The following is a 17,124-nucleotide window of genomic DNA, read 5'->3' as shown; positions in this document are numbered from 1 at the left end:
GGTTTGGAATTGGAAAACATTCATGTTCTAGCAATAAATATTGAGTTCTTCCAGAAAACAAATAGGTTTTACCACTAGCCTAATTACATTTATTGGTGCCTCCGTTTACAGGAGTATCTCAGCTTGTTGTAGCAACAGGAACACTTACCTGTCATAATCTAGGGAGGACATAAACATAATAGTGAAATGTATTTTACCTTAATTATGTATGGCAATGTATGTGTTTTACGTTTAATCCTAGACAGCGCATTCGCTGTGGTAATCAAGAACTTGTCACATTTTTTTGGTTGGATTTTAATGTATGATGCCCAAACAGTACAGACTGTAAATGTTCTTCCATGGCAAGATCCATCTTCTAAAACAGGTTTAGATTTTCAGAGATTTGATAGAGGGGATAACTGGGATAACACTGGACATTTTGGCAAACTCTTTCCTTCGTGCAGTCAGTAGTCTGGCTGCCTCCCAGAAGACAAAATGCTTTCAGTAATATTTAATGTAGCATATATTAATCCATGGAACTGTAACTAATTGTCTAATACTTTAATATTTTTAATCCAAAATTAAATGGGACTATATCTGTGATAATCTAAAGTTGTCGTGCTTTGTGCATTAAAAGTATTGCTTTTCTTATGTAAATGTAATGCTAGCATTTCCATCCCAAACAATCAGAGGAGCATGGAAAGACCTACAAGGTATAATATACGTACTTGTGTTGTGTTTAGAAATTGGAGAACTAGTAGTTTTCTCCCTTCATGTTAGATCTGATTGGTCTTAGCAGCAACACTGTTGTAGAAAGTCATAGTTTCTTTTTCTCTAGACTTCCACTAGATAAATTTGTTCTAACTTGTCCCCCGTAGCTCCCTATGAAGTACTGATTTGAGTCTTTGAAGTTCTACTTTGCTAGAAAGAGTGGCACTCCCAGGGTGACTTCCTTATTGTATTTATTCTCTTTCATATAGTGGATTACAATGGTGAAAAATTTTGTATTAATTTGATATTTAGCAGTAAATATTGCAGCTCAGTCATGCATGCCTTGATCTGTTCCCTACAGAGACATTATTTTCAGCCAGTTTCATCAACTAAAAGAACACTCCAGTCCCTTGGTTAATGCAAGTGGATGCAGTTCCTCTGGCTTCAAGTCCATTTGGACTAGTTTGAGGACCCTGATGGCTGTCTCTTGTAGTGTAATTTCACATGCTGCAACTCAAGGTTCTCTTTCAGGTACTTTCTAGAGAAAGCCTGTCCTAACTGATTTTTACCTTTTTTTTTTTTTTAGCAGGTTCTCTGACTGGCAGCCCTCACCTTTCAGAGCTTTCCATCAATTCCCAAGGAGGACCATCGGTGGCAAATATGTCTTTATCTCCAAACTTGAGCCCTGATGCTAAGCAGTCATCTCCCTTGATCAGCCCTTTGCTGAATGACCCATCATGCATCAGGACTGAGGAGGAGGAGGACGTCAAAAGAAAGGTAAGGCAGAGGCAGTTGGCCTTGGCTTTCTTCATGTTGTGTTGCAACTAGTGCTGTTTGTCAAAGTGACTAATATCTAGAGCCCCTGCAACTTCCTCATCAGAGATCCACATAGATAACTTTAAGTTTGGTCACTTGGTATCTGCTGTGCTCAGTCACTGTGTGTCCAAGAGCATCCTTATGCTCCTGAGGCCAAACACAGCTTGGAGCAGTTCAGAACTGCTGTAGCCAAGGGCTCAGTGCCCTAGATTTGTTCTCCTGCACAGAGATGAAGGAGTTAGGGACCCCAGCTGCTCTTTAAGCAGCAGAGAGAAGATAGATACCTCTGTGTCCTAAGGTTAATATGGGATAAATCTGGGCCAGTACCATTGGTTACAACTTAAGAGCTTGTTTTGACAGGGTCTTCTGTAAATCTAGCTTGTTTTTAAGGCATGGAGATTGGTAGTTTGGTGTAACAAAACCATCAGGCTCCAATGTATTATCAAAGGGAAAATTTCCAGGTGACAGAAGGAAAAGGAACAGCATTGGGCCTGTGCAGGAGTGTGCAACCCAAACTCTCCAGTCTGTCTCTGCTGGGAGCACCACTGAGAGCATTTGGTTGTGGGAGTAGAAAATGTTCTCTTTGAGCCACAGTCTGCAGCGTTCAGCTGGGAGCATTTGGCTCAGCCCCATCATTGCAGCAAAGCCATAAGGGAGCATCACATCCAAAACTGCTCTTTGAAGATAGAAGTGATTCTGTCAGAGCCAGGGTGTTCTGGGTGCCTCTGGCTCGTCCCTCCTGTGCTTCAGGGTGAGAGGGAGTTGCTCTTGTCGTTCTGTTGTCTGCTTTTTCTCTTGAGCCTAATTAGAGCATCTCAGAAGGAAGAAGGTAGGAACTCAGATGCCTTTGCTGGAAAGTGGGAGCATGTGTAAGGAAGACCTCTTTTCCCACTGTGCATAGTTAGAAGATATGTGACAGAAATTTGAGAAGAAAAGCCAAGAATCAATAGACTCAGGATTCTCTGTGTCAGTCCAAATTACAGCAGCTGGTGACTCCTGCATATACCAGCTGATGATGGTTCCTATGGGGTTGTATACTGACTAGGAAATGCCCATACAGTCTCCCCTTGCATACCTTCCTAGTGCATCCTCTGCATCATTGATCTTAAGGGAGGAAATATAGAAGCAAAAGATCTCTGGATGTTTTGCTCTTCCTTTTTGCTTCCTGAGCAACACAGAGCAAGATTAATTAGGATCCTTTAGTTCTTCAGAATTCAGAAGTCAAAACCACTTTTGCCCCTTGGATAACACATGAGGATTTGGGGGCTTTCTTCCTGAAATTTGAAGCCTGAAGCATACCCTAACATCTCCCTCTGTTAGGTTGTCCAGCCACACTGGGAAAATCTTACGGACTTGATTTTTTTTTTTTTTTTTTTTTGAGAGTATTTTTAGTTCTTAACATTGATGATGGAACTTAAATAATCAGACACAAATTTTTGTCATTTTGCCAAATCTGACATTTGTCGAATTTGATTCAAATGGTTATCTAGCCTACAAGGGATTTCTTTGTGAACTTCAGAATGTGTCCTGCTCCAGATGTGAGAAAGAAGCTGAAAGGAACATCATCACCCCAAAGCTGTAGAAATCACCTTGGCAGAAAAAAAAGTCTCTCAAGAACCCACAGCAAGTGCTTGTTCTCTTGTGTTTGCAAGGAAGGATTGTTTTCAGGCCTTTCAGGGCTTAGGAACAGTCAAGGGTCACTACTAGTCTGTAACTCTTGGTGATTGTTGTCTGCAGTTTTTTCCTATGGAAAGCAGATGAAAACCTAATGTGTTTGCAATTTGCAGAGATTCCCAACTGAGAAAGCTTACTTCATTGCTAAAGAAGTAGCGACCACAGAACGAACATACTTGAAGGACCTTGAAGTCATCACATCGGTATGTTTACGTAAGCGTTACTCATGAAACATGTGAAGCTCTGGTCAGCAGAAGTATTCTATCTACGCTATTTAACATCTTAGCTGTTCCATGCTACTTTTCCACTGTATGTATTCTCTGGGAGTTCTAGGGAGGAAATAACTCAAAAAGCAGAAAGTAGAGATTTTACTGTGGTTAGTAACATGCACTACAAAAACTGTTTCAAATTGAGGAACTTGGGACACGGTTCAGTTATTTTTTTCTTGCTCCCATACTTTGTGGTTGCAATTACTAAAAAAGCCTGTGGTTCTTCAATGACTTCTCCTAAAACTGAAGTAGCTCCCTAGGGGGACATAATAATGTTTTCACCTGGATCAAACACCCTTCATTTAACATGAAATATTGTGGAGTACCTATTTGAATTGTTTGATTTTTCAGTAAGTAAAACTGTCTGTTAGACGAGTCATTAATCTGTAGCATCTGATCAGATTGTGACTGTTAAAATCACCAAGACAAATATTACGAGTCTTCTTTGCACACACACCAACAGTCTTGTTTAACTTCCAAAAGTAACGTGCGCAAGATTTGGCCTTAAATAACAGTTGTCTGTAAAAGGGCACTGGATCCAAAATCCCTCATGGTATTTCAGCAGGGCTGCCAGCTCCAGACCTCCCAGCTGTTTAATCGCCCAGTGTGTGAAACTGCTGAGGTGCGTTGCCATCTTCTGCATTGAGTGTTGTGGTAAGGAGGATGTGCTGTGGAGAAGAATCTGTTGGTGCCAGCTGGGAACCAGGGAGAGACACCTTCTCCCCAGCTTCTTGTCTATTCCAGGAGCCCACATGGCAGATGCAGTTGATCTGATGCCAGCTTAGACATAGCCAATGTAGGCTGGAGCAGCATGGTTGTTACAGGCAGCAAGGTAGCTGTGGCTCCACTGCCTACTTACCCTGGCTTTCTGGGAAGCAGGGCCAACGAGGGAAGAGACCAGGTTCTGTGGGGTGGTGGTCATTGCTGCAGTCTCGACAGCAGATATACTGTTTTCACCTTCTATTTCACCCAAGCCACAGAAACAGAAAGATTTAGCTCTTCAGAGCTAAACCCCATTTCCCACCTTGGCCTTTATTCTTGTAGGCAAATTTGAATTTGCTGTGCCACCAAGAGGCTCTAAGCTAATCATCAGGCCCATCAGCTGTGCTCCACAGGTGACTGGCCCAGGAGGCCACTGATAGTGAACAAGTAGCCAGCGTTATTGGAAAAGGTAGAAGGAACAAGTGTCATGCATGAATTTTGAGACTTGGTAGGTGTGCAGTTCTTCAAACTTAGCTGTGCTCAGTGCAGAGATAAAGCAAGGGAGAAGGTGCATTGGGAGGGATCTGTCTTTTATCTCAGGTCTGGGTCAGCTCCAGCTGATGCAGTGTCAATTAAGACTGTTGTAACAGCCTTCTGTGGTCCCAGCATCCTTCTAGGCATTGCTGGCAATCAACCACAGATAGCTGGAACCCTTCAGGGCAGGGAGGAGCGAGTAGTATTATCATGTTGAAGATAATAGTCTGTGCCACCTCGGCAAGTCCCCTAGTCCTATGGCTTTACGTGACCCATAGGTCTATTAGGGTGAAATAAAGAGAATATGGAGCAAAACTGAGCAGGAACCTGTTGCAGTCTTAACAGTGTTTGGCATGAGCGTTCTATTTTGTTATACTAGTGTCTTGTCTTGGAAATGCAAAGTGCTGTCCTTCTACTTGTTCCCTTTACAAAGTGCATGATGTTCTCCATCTGCACACAGCAACGTGGGCTTGAGTGCTTACTGCACTGACTCCTGTCAGAGGGATTACAGACAGAACTCAGCAAAAGAAAATGCAGAGCGTATTTTTTGTTTTACTGGAACATTTGCAAGTGTTGCAATACTCTTTCCCTTGCACCTACAGCATTTGCAAATTCAGTTTGTATTGACCAGCCAGTTTGGGCTTGAAAAGAATTTTCAAGATTTGATCAGTGATGGCAAAGGGGAAGGGAGCGTTTTTTTAACTGTGCAGGGCTTGACTGCTGATAAGAACACCAGTTCAGTATGTAGGAGTGTCAACAGTAGCCTGGGTTGTAGTCCTAGTGCCAGCTAAATAAGGTCCTTACAGGGTTAGGTGTATAAAGACAGCAAATGATCATTCCTGCTGCATTCCACCCACCGATAATTTTGCTTCTTTTTTTCTTTGTAGTGGTTTCAGAGTGCAGTGAGTAAAGAGGATTGCATGCCCGAAACACTGAGAAATCTCATTTTCTCCAACTTCGAACCTTTGCACAAATTTCACACTGGTTTTCTCAAGGAAATTGAGCAGAGACTTGCTCTGTGGTAAGAGTATTGTTTGTTATTTAACTGTGTTATTTCATGCAGTTTAGCATCTGCATTCCCTTTTTGCTAACTCTTTGTGATTTACTGCAGTGATTCATTTGTGAAAGTCACAGATGTTGGTTTTTAACAGACTGGGTATATTGAATCATGCTTTGTCCGTGTTTACTTGACAGACTGTTGTTTGGATATCTCAGTCAGGTACAGATATATGCAAATGAGATCCTAATTCTGGATGGAGCTTTCTCTTGCCAAACGTCAGTGTTTCTGTATGGCAGCTTTTCTGAAAAACATGTTGCAAGTAAGGCTTATCAGTAATAAAGAGGGAGGAGCAAAGGACCAAGTCCTATTTCTGTCAAATAGGTGTAGTCTGGGGGATTTCGGAGACCAGCTTCCTGTTCTCCAGCACTGCAGCCTTGACACTCTCAGGGTCTACAGCATACTCTACAAATTGACAGGGTGTTGGAAGACAATACTTGGGTTAAAAATTATCTATCCTTAGCATAATAGTGACAGTAAAACATGGCATTTTTGTGAAATAGCTATGAAGTGAGTAATTTTTCCCTGGCAGGACTCTTAGGTCATTTGACAACTGATATCTGAGCAGAGGCAGCACACAGAAGCCCTCACTCTGATTTAGACCTGTCTTAACTAGATTGTCTTGGTCTGTGTAGGCATTTGTTGGTAGTTTATCTTTGGTGCTGGGAGCTCAGCTTTTTCATCTCTGTTAGAAATATGACAATGGAAAATCATGTGAAAGCAGAGCAGGCAGACCTGATGAGTGCTAATCAGTTTAATGCCTGTTTAATTAATCAAAACAAAAACAAAACTCAGTCTTAGAGTGTGTGAGTTCAGCTCTTCTGATGTGATGAGCAGCTCTTGTGATGTGATGAGCAAGGTCACTGAATGTGAGCACAAACCACCCTGCACAGTTCCAGAATTAGCAGGTATTTTCTGGAAAGAGGGGAGTGTAATACTGCCTCTTTAGAGCTGACATCCTCACCCAGGACTTCGTGGCTGATGCTTGACATAAGGTTACTTCTAAGGCATGTGCTGCACTGCAACTCTGCCTATATCTCCCTTTTTACATTGGGCTGCTACTGCTTTAATCCAGTCAGGATTCTTACTGGTGTTAATTGCTTTTCAGTAAGGAGCATTTATTGCAGGTACTCCAAGAAGGCTCTTTCAGATGTTATAAAATAGTGATTTTTTTCTCCAACCATGGTGTTGGATTAACAATAGTTGGGGTTAAGGGTGCATGGTGAGAAAAGGAAATTGTATACAGTTAGTGAAGGGTCAAGTTCTGCTCTCTATCAGACCAGTCTAATCTAGGGAGCTTGCTGGGTGCTGATTCCTGGGGCGTGTGTTGAAATAGAGATTCCCCCTATATCCTTTTGGTAGCATTACAGTTGGATGCCAACCTCCTGTTCAGGTGTGATGTTTTTAAAAAAATGGATGATGCTGCAATAACAGTCCACTGTGGAAAGGTGGCATTGTGGTAAATAGGGGGGAGGTATGTTAAAAGAAAAATATTTAGGCTTTTAGACTTTCCATGGTTTTATTTTGTTTCTCCTTTTCAGAGTTTCTTTCAGAGCTGAGTAAGCCATTTGTTTTCTAACTTTGCTTTGTGTCCTAAGGCTACAGTTTCACAAAGCAGTAAACCTCAGTTTAAGGCTCCTAATAGCATATTTAAACTGCATTTACTCTATGATATAGTAAAGTGCTGATCTGCTATGAAGTTACTTTGCAATCCAAATTTGTTCAAAAATATTCTGCTGAGGTAACTTTGTCCCAGCTGGCACCTCATTCTGACTTTGTCAGCTCAGCTATTGCATGTCCTTCCACAGTTAGCATAAAGCCAGTGGGAATTCTCTGTTGGCTGCTCTGATTCACTTGACAGAAAAGCAGTCACGTTCCTGCCCATGATCTGCATCCAGTTCACAACTGACAGCATGGGTTTGTCTAACATAATGCCACTGTCGTAGACGGTGTTTGTTTTTAAAGTTCTGAAAGATCTGAATACATGCCTTAGGAAGGGAGGCGGATTTGCTGGCAGGTGTTACTTTGGAGGTGTTGGTGTTTTTATATAATGCCACAGATGCTGAGATAAGCTGCAAGCAATAAACTCGATCCTATAGAGATTAACATTTAATTAAACAGTGAGTGACAAAAATAAACAGCCCCTCAGCATGTAGAAGAAACTGGTGGCAATGTGGTAGGGAGCTTCTTCAGCCGTATGATCAAGGTCACTTAGCTTATTGTCCATACTGTCATGTTTGTACTTGTGTCTTTGGCCCTGGGCTGTTTTCAGCCAGAAGGCTTCAGCTGCGTTCACCACTGCAGCGCAGAGGAGTGCCCAGCTTCTGCATCAGTTGTGTAGCTCCTCACAGGCCTGACTGAGCCAGTGGCACTGCTGCCCGGCAGTGGGCAGGATTCAAGCAACTCATTTAAATCTGACTCTTTTACGTCAGCTCTTTTAAATTTCCAGGCAGGTGGAAGGGGGAGGAAGGTGGGATGCTTGTCTTGAGACATGAGCATGCTCTGCATTCATCAGAGGGTGGCATGTCCTACGAAAAAAGGGCCGTTGAATGAAAGGTTGTGGACTTCTGCAAGTACTGGAAGCCCCCAGGTGTGTTGTCTGAGAGGAAGAGCCTACCGCAACCAGTCATCTGTGTTCCCCTAGTAAGTAAGATGCTGGGTTTTATCAACTTAAAGTGCAGTTCAGCCTGCTCGCTCTGCCTAGACAGCAGTGTGTTTGTCTCAGGTTTGTTTCAAACCTTCATGCTGTGAGTTGGAAGATCTTATGGGAGGCCATTCCGTGGTCTCTTAGAACTTGGATCACGTTGAAGCTGATGCTCTGCAAAAGAGCTGTGAGGAGAGCAAGGCTGGGGAGGATCTCATGTAACAATGTTAGGTGGCTCTGTGCTTTTAATTCGTTAAAACATCTATAGACTTTTAGTATTTGGCTCAAAGAAGCTCAGGTTGTGCTCATTATTAAAAGCATTTCTGGCTTCCTCAAAGACTTCTGAACTGTTTGAATCTGCTGTCAGAGGCAGGCTGTTTGCTTCTGAACATCTTAACAGCTGGTATCCTTTTGACCCAGTTATAGATTCTGGCAGGTCTGATTTGTTTCTTTACACAATTCACCCATTATTCTCTTTAGTACTGCGTTTCCGAAGAGCAGAACATCTCAGTGTCTAGTACATAGTGATAAAGTTTTTAACAAGACGTGAATTGATGCTGACACCAATAGCCAACTGCAGAATATAGGAAGTTGCTGCATTTTTCACAGCCAGAGTTTCTTTCTGGCCATGAAACTGAGCTGAATCCTAGTGGTTTTATTTCACAGCATCCTAGTGATCAGTCATACCATGTTCTGGGCAATGTTTCCTGCCCTGCCTGTGCTGTTGCTGGGCCAGTGAAGCAGCCTATGAATGAATCCCTTTGGTTGCCCTGACTGTGCTGAGCCCTCTGTTCACAAGACTGACTGTGTTTCTGGGAGCAGGTGAAAATGTACCCCACTGTGGAGGCCCTGTGATTTGAAGAGAGGAAGAATGAGCTTTGGTGGATGAAGGCAGGCAGCAGGCAGGCATGTGGCTCTGCCCTCTTGCGCAGTAAGGGAGGAGGAAGAAAAAGATCAGGAAGCTGCTGTGGTGGGAGAGGCAACAGAGCACATCAGGCTGTCCTGTTAGCAAATGCCAGGAGAGCTGTGTCCGGCACTCAGGCATCCAGGTCCTGGTCCTGGCTAGCAGGGCTCATCCAGGTTGCCCCTCAGCAAGGCTTTGGGTGCAAGGCCAAGAGTGCCTAACCCTTTTTTCTGGGAGGAAACATGGGAAGCATAACTCAGTGACTTAAAGCTGGCTCATGTTTCCCAGGACCTGAGAGATTTTATGACAAGGAGGAAGAGGTGTGGGCAGTTCAGGCAGAGCGTGACATGCTCCATTAGCATCTTGCCAGTTGAATCTGAGAAGTCACTTAGGTTTTGCTCCTTCATTTGTCTAAGCTGTTTAATACACTATTCATTTGGGCCACAAGCACCATTTTCCAGCCAAAAAAATTGAGCTCATCTTCCCACACCCCTTTAAATGTTTGTATTCCAAGTTTCCAAAGTGTTTTCTGTAAATTCTGACAGAAGGTGGCAAATGGAGAACCATACATTTCCTGCCTTGGTCAACTGCTAAGCACTGCAAAGAGCAATGCTAGGGCAAGCCAGGATAGCCATTTCTGCCCTAGGAAGCCCTATCAGGTAGTGTGAATCTGTGTTTTGGGCCTTATCCATGTGCTAGGAAGAAAAAGAGTTGCATATTTTCCAGAAATGCAGGCAGACTTGTCTTATTTCAGAGAAGCCAGTAATTTGACTTCCAGTTCACAGGCACTTCTGAGGAAAGCTGCTACTCAGTACTACCAGATGTGGCTGAGAAATGTGCGGCTGGTAATTTGCGAAAAAAACCCCTCTTAGATCTTAGCATATGAGAGGAGAAGCTCAATCAGGATTCATGAAAGCCAGTTTGAAAACGTGTAATAAAAAGCACTCAGGGAAGTGTAGGAAGATGAACTAAATGTTGATTTATTAACCATTTTTTGTTTGGGAAGCACTACTTGCAGTCAGGAAGAACAGCTTAATAAAGAATTTATATAAACAAGACAGCAGTCATTATCTGCCTTCTCAAATGCCTGAATGCTGACTCTTCAGCTGGTTGTGTATGCCTGGTGAAGAAGAGGACAGTTTCTAAAGTGTCTTTGTCCTATGTACAGAAATGAAGTATGTATTGTAATAGAAACCTCAGAGGCACGCATGTGGATTCCTGAGACAAAGACATTTAAGAGGGGCTTGGTGCTGGTGTGTTGCACTCACTTTTGAGAGGACAGTTTGCATTGCTGAAGTCACTTTTGGGTACTTCTGGGGATTAGAGTCATGCTATGCCCAAATGAATTTGAAATGGTGGAAGAGAAATAGCTTGTCCAGGATCCATTAATCCCCCCCAGAGCCATGTTATGTTCATCTCTGCAGCTCTTCCATCGGGAGTGCACAGGATCGCCTCTGCGGACGTGCCACAGCAAGGCATGAAATGTGTTTTCAGTATATTCCTGTGAGATGGTGTTGCTCAGATCTCTTACCATTTAAAAGCATTATTGACTCATGCTTGCTATAGATTGGGTTTCTCCCACAACAGGGATAGCCAGCCCAAAGTCTTTAAATGTATCTTTAAATGGGCCTACTCGCTGAAGGCTTGGTAGGACTCTGGGAAGCTCTGGTGACTTCAGCAGTACAGCTCTTGGGCTCTGAGCAGCGTTTCATGCACCACTTACTTCTGAAAGGACAGCTGCAGCGTCGGCTAGAATGGGCAGGGCAAAAAGAGGCACTGTGTATAGCAGGGTATGAGCAAGGAAGAGGGTGTTTTGCTTTCATCAGCTCTTCCAGTTACAAAATGTTCCTCTTATTTAAAAGTCAGTTGTAAAGGGGAATGTTTAAGGTATTTCTTAATATTAGAACTTTAGTTAATAGTACTCTTAAAAACTCAAAGCTGTGTAAGTGCTCAAAGACAAGCTATCTTTGGATACTATCGAGGAGGGACATGCTGTTTGTGAGCATGTAATAGAAGGTCATACACTGTAAATATAATAAGCAGCAATTAATACTTTTTTTGCTGCAACTGAAGGGCTGCAATCAAAGTTTTTCATGTTCACCTGGGAAAAAAAAACAAATCTCTGTTGAGATACCTTTCTCCCCTTCTTTGCCTTCACACCATCCCCACCAAATTTTTGTTTCTTCTACTACCATTCCTGGATGACTGAGCATAGGATGGGCTGACTTGAGATTTCTTTCCATTCATTTTTCAATGACGTATACTGAGAATTTTATGCAGTTCCAAAATCCAACATAGCTGGTTGCGTAGTCCCTGTAAGTTGAGCAGGTGGCCATTTCTGGTAATATACAAGGTAATGCCAGCATTTCTTATCAGGTATAAAAGTCAGTGGTCTCCTCTTCACAACTGTATGCTTGCAGTACTGTAAAAAGAAAAGGACTATTTGGAGAAAAATGGGAAATGAGCTTATTATAGAATAATATCTCCACTTTTCAGCATGATTTTTAGTTACTTTAGACCTCCCCACACAATGTCAGTGGAGTGAAGGCACGCTATGTGTGGGCAAAGCAGCTCCTATACCTTCTATGGAGCTGGGAGTCATAAATCAGCTTCTGACAAAAATTTGTAAAAACCTAATCCCTGATCTCTGTCCCTTGTCACTGGTAGATAGATACTATGTTCAAACAGTGACCCATGAAAACAAGGAGTAAAAAGAACAATTTAGCCATCGATGCACAAAAAATGAGCAGCTTCTTCCCCCCCAGCAAGCTGAGTGTTGTTATTCAAAACATACACCACAGGGAGAGATCTCTGCTGCTGTGCTTTGGGCTGTTGAAGCAGTAAGACACCATCTGATGGGTCAGGGTGTTTGGTTTTTATTTGAATATTCTGTGTATTTGGATTCTCTTTTCTTGGGGTTTCTTTCCTTCTTGTTTCCTTGGGATTTGCATGTTGAGGAGCTGGGGAAGAGGGCAGCGTAGTGTAGGGGTTACTGTGAAGTCCCAGCAGAGAGCTGGGGTGGAGTGGAGGATGGGGTTTAAGAGGCAGATGTGAAGCCATCATGTTCCCCCATGCCTGACTTCAGCTTTCTCTGCCTCTCTGCTCCACGTCACAGCTTCCATACCTATGCACCATCCCCAGTGGGAAAATCATCTCTGTTGCAAGAGACAGCATTTGCATGGAAATAAATAACCAAAGCAAGGAGAATGGCTGGAAGAAGGAGCAATACCTGGCCATCCCATTTCTGGATTGTCGTGGGGTTTTATTTTTTCCAGCAGTACGGATCTGCTGGCAGCACAGGTTGTCTCTGGCCTGGGCTGAAGGCTCTGGTGTGATTCAGCTCTTCACTGCTCAGCCAGCAGCTGGAGAGAGGCTGTTGCTTGTGGGGAACCCCTTTGACTCCCTCTTTGTCATTCTGCCAAGATGCAGAGTAAGATTAGAAAGCCCTCAAACTGTTTAAAAAAAGCCTCGGACCAGTCTGTGGCCAAAGACAATGACGGAGAATGTTCCTGATGCTTTGCGTGTGACTGATGTGATGAAATGCTGTGCAAGTAGTCAGTGCTGGCTGTACTGAAGAGGGGCCAGGGGATCAGCTTTTAGGAAATAAGGACCTGACCATTCAGTGAACAGCTGCACTAAGTATTAGCTGAAGATCACAAAGTCAGTGGAAGCATTCACTTTGGTAGATGTGGGGTCAGCCTTTAAATAGTTAGCTAGTAGATAAGAAATTTGCAACAGGTATTCTAGCCAACTTGTATTGTGGCCTTGAGATCAGAAAAGCAACTTGTATTTAGAAACAGCAGTCTGTAACGATGTACTTAATGTTTACCTTGGCAGTAAGTCAGAAAGGTACCAAACTGCTAAAGTCCATTAGATTAAATCAAATGTAGAGACATAAAAAAGGATCCAGTCAGTGCCAGAGAGTTAGAGAATAACACATAAAGCAAGAATTCTTCTAGAGATAATTACTGAATACCATGTCGTTACTGGCAGCAGCACAAATTTATCTGGCTTTGACATTTCTGGGATTGTGGCAGCAGCACAGCATGAACCATTTGGGATGGGATGCTGCATGCTGGCTGCACGGGTGGAGGGCGACTTTCCCTTGCTTCCTGCCAGTGCGGTGCTACTGCCTTGGACTTCAAATGGTTGTGGTTTTCAGTCGGGGGCACTTTGATATGCACCACTTTGAGCAGAGCTTTAGTGGCTGGAAAGTTTTATTTACAACCTCTCAGAGGAAATCTCAGTGGGGAGAACTTCTGGATGGATAGGATGTGGGGGAAGGGAAAGGCAGGGAACAGCATAGAGGGAGATGACTTGACAGGCAGAGGTTTCCTGGAGAGAGAAACTGGACTTTTATCCTCAGGTAATGTTTAGTCTTGTAACGTCCGTACATACCTCTGCTGTTCCTTGTAACATAGACCATTTCTTGGACATATTTGGACTATGGCAGCATTTATGTAATGCAGTGCTTTTGCAAAACTGGCAATGCTAATTAAAGTTACCATTGACACGACCCAACCTCCTACCCCGCTGTAACCTTTGGGTTCAAAAAAACCACAAAAAGTCTTGTTGAGTACTGTGGGTTTTTTGCTTAAATAGACATGTGAGTGCCTGGGAGACTTAACACAATAGGATATAATTAAAGACAGCCTGTGAAACTGGAAATTGTTCAAATGAACATGGAGCAATCCCTTGTTTATCAACTGAGTCTCTGTGTCTGTTGAAGGATAAAACAGGAGATGTTACTGTGTGGTATTCATAAGCTGTGCCCTCTACATTTCCCAGTTAGAAAAGCATGCAGAGCATGAACATAGCCATTTTTAACTTTACAAAACAAAATATATGCCTGAATATGCATCTATTCATGTAATAATATGGAATGTTTTTAAATAAAAAATTTCTGTGGGTCTTACCAGTGATATTTCTAACAACAGCTGTATCCTCTGTGATTTGGTGCCTGTGGGACCTCTCTGGCTACATTACTAGTACTAAGGATCGGAGAGATTTACCACCTGGTTGTCCACTTACTCCTTCACTGCACAAAGAATTTTCTTGGAAGTGTGAGCTACTGCAAGTGGGTGAAGAACAGTATATCTGTTTAGTAGCAAAACAAAACAAAGGTCCTGTTATCCTTGGGTTCATTTAAAACTTGATTATATTTCTGTCCCCTTCCAAGGTGGTGCATTTCTCTGGCTGAATTGCAGTTGCTTACACCAGGACTGGGTCTGCCTCCCAATACTCAGTGTGGGAGTTGAGTTGAACTGAATTTTAAAAATTTGAGGACAGCACATAAAAAGCCATGCTGCAAGAAATTTAGATGCAGTATTAGAAGTTGGAAAGGGGAGGGAAACAGTGCTTTTCCCCATACTCCCCCTTAGTGATTTTCTTTTGAAAAACTAACTTGGTTGGAACAGATCTGTAACAGTTAGGTTCTTATATTCATGATTTTTCCTCCTGAGTTTTTCAAAAGGTATGTCTGGATTCAGTCAGAGTGTGGTATTCCTGCCTGTCTCGCACATGGGTTTAGAAGCAAGCAGGAGTATCTCTTTCATCAGGAGCTGGATTTCTCCCAAATGGAGCACCCACCCAAGTGCAGCTGGCTGGGTGGGAGGGAGCAGTTTGCATTTTTAATACCGAAAGTGACATACTGAAAGAAAATTCCTGCCAGTATATAACACTTATGAGTCAAACCCTGATGCTGGATGGATAATTTTTTTGGTCCCACTGTCCCTTGCACAAGCAGAAAGCTTTTCAGAGGAGGAACACCTGCAGATTCTTTGCTGGCATGCAATCCTTGTTTCTGAACAGAATTATCTTTCTGCTCTGAGCCCACGTGTTGTGATGGGATTTTGATGTCTTCCTTTTTCTCAAGCCATTTCCAGCCTCCTCTGGTGTGTTTAAAAATGCAAGCAATTTTCTTTAAAGGTCTAATCCTTCTGTTAAGTACCTACCCTCTCTGTTGTTAGGAGTGCAAGCCAAGCTGTGTGAAGGATGTGCTGTACCTGGGAATTACATGTCTATCAGGAAGATTCCTCTCATGCTTCTGAGTGAAGGAGCATGGGGGTTAGGAATTTAAAAGAAATGAGCTATTGAGTTCCTTTCTGTGCCTGTAAGTGATTATGCGATTTTATTGCATGACTGAAGTGTGTAATATTTCTGTTGCTGACAGGGAAGGCCGCTCTAATGCTCACATTAAAGGAGATTACCAAAGAATCGGAGATGTTATGCTAAAGAACATTCAGAGCATGAAGGTAAGAGTCATCCTGTAACTATTAAGCTTTGACATGGATTGGAATTATTGTGCTTTTCATTTTCATATGATGGTGCCTCTTGTGCTGGTTTTTGTGAATTGTAATCAAGGCTGATGCTATAAGTTTCCTTTGATGAAGTAGCAAGCGCTCAGTGAGCCCTGAGACTTCAGAATTGCAAGCTGATTTTAAGTTGACCAGCCCCTTTCCTCGGTCTACTCTCCAAATGTAGGAACAGTGAACACAAAGTTCAGGAACATTTCATTTCCAGTTCTTTTTTTTCTCAAATAAGAAGGCAAAACACTGGAATTTGTATGGCTGAAGAGACTGTTCAGACCCCGGGTGAACCTATCTGTGCATGCAGATATGTGTTAAGATACTGCAGGACTAGTGACCATAACATGGGTATTGATTTGGGAAACATTTGTGCACTGCGGTGCCGAGTTAGGTGAAAGATTTTGAATAAATATGAATAATTGCCTTTGATCCCTTTAAAGCTAAAAGCAAAAATACGTGTATGAACTGGAAATCTAGGTGTAATGTTCAGCAGACTTTGCATCTGTTCTTAGTCTGGCCAGAGGAGTAGTTTTGATGCTCTGTGTTACTGAACAAACAGCGTGGAAGGTAGGTGCAGGAGCCTGCGGAAACCCTACGGAACTTTACAGTATGCTTGGGTAACATGCAGGTCTCCTTGTTATAACGTAGCTATGCATCAGTGCCTGGCAAAACATGGCACTGCATCTTCAGCATGTGGATCTCAAAGTGCTTTCGAATCTATCTGATAAATCTTTCCTTGGTGATTGCCACTTCAGCATTCTGCAGTTAGTGAATGGAGCAGCCTTGAGTCCTTGGCTGGAGGAAAAGGCAGTTTAATCTTTACAGCTCTCCTGAGACATTAGTACTAGGCTTACATTTCAGGACAGAGAGATCCAGAGAAGTTAAGTGACATACAAGTGATTATACAGCAAATCAGAAAAAGAGAACGTCGAAATCTTAATTTGCACTCCCCAACACAGACAGTTTGTCACCAATAAGGCAGCCTTACTCTTTCTGCAGGGTCCTTAGCAGGAACTGCTTTTTGCCCTCAAGACATAGTTCAGATGCGTTGGAAGAATCACAGAGGGGACTTTTCTACCTCCATCCTTGCTCTCCAGAAGTATGCACCTTTTCACAGTTTTTGGAATCCCAGAGAGCTTCTGACAGTTTCTGCTTCTGCTCTTGGAATCTTGCAACATTAAATTGTCTGGCCTTCACTGTCTGCAAGTCTAAAGCACTTGGTGGCGCTAGTCTAAATGCAGTGTATAGTCCTCACTGTAACTTACACCTGTCGACATGCTTTTACCTTTGCCGTTCTCCCTTTCCCATTAGAGCATTTTCTTCATTTGCTTTGAGATCCACCACCACTGATAAGCACAGATATGTGGAGGAAAGAGGCAAAATCCAGTTTGACTTAAAGAACTGCACAGGAAACAGTGAAGTTAGTTAAAACTCTGTATGGTTATCATGAGACCTCTTAAGAGACCTGAAAACTGACACTCCTTGTTTAATTAACATAGAAAAGAAGTTAAGAGCAAGTAATTAAT

At 42.7% G+C, this 17,124-nt stretch overlaps 1 protein-coding gene across 9 annotated transcripts in view; it reads left to right on the top strand.

Moving 5' to 3' along the window:
- FARP1 (FERM, ARH/RhoGEF and pleckstrin domain protein 1) overlaps window positions 1-17,124 on the top strand; it is a 217,218-nt gene that overhangs the window by 184,176 nt on the left and 15,918 nt on the right. For 7 of the 9 annotated variants that reach the window (XM_074911279.1, XM_074911241.1, XM_074911269.1 and 4 more), the window contains 4 exons: window positions 1,277-1,467; window positions 3,294-3,383; window positions 5,573-5,706; window positions 15,463-15,544. In XM_074911279.1, the coding sequence (XP_074767380.1) occupies window positions 1,277-1,467; window positions 3,294-3,383; window positions 5,573-5,706; window positions 15,463-15,544 (497 nt within the window). The remainder of the gene's footprint in view (window positions 1-1,276; window positions 1,468-3,293; window positions 3,384-5,572; window positions 5,707-15,462; window positions 15,545-17,124) is intronic. The other 2 variants (XM_074911249.1, XM_074911232.1) reach the window with 1 other exon arrangement.

The sequence above is a fragment of the Athene noctua genome, chromosome 1, assembly GCF_965140245.1.
Source record: "Athene noctua chromosome 1, bAthNoc1.hap1.1, whole genome shotgun sequence".
In the NCBI taxonomy this organism is placed as follows: Eukaryota; Metazoa; Chordata; class Aves; order Strigiformes; family Strigidae; genus Athene; species Athene noctua.
Note: the sequence above shows the minus strand (reverse complement) of the source record. Positions and strands in the feature narration are given on the sequence as shown.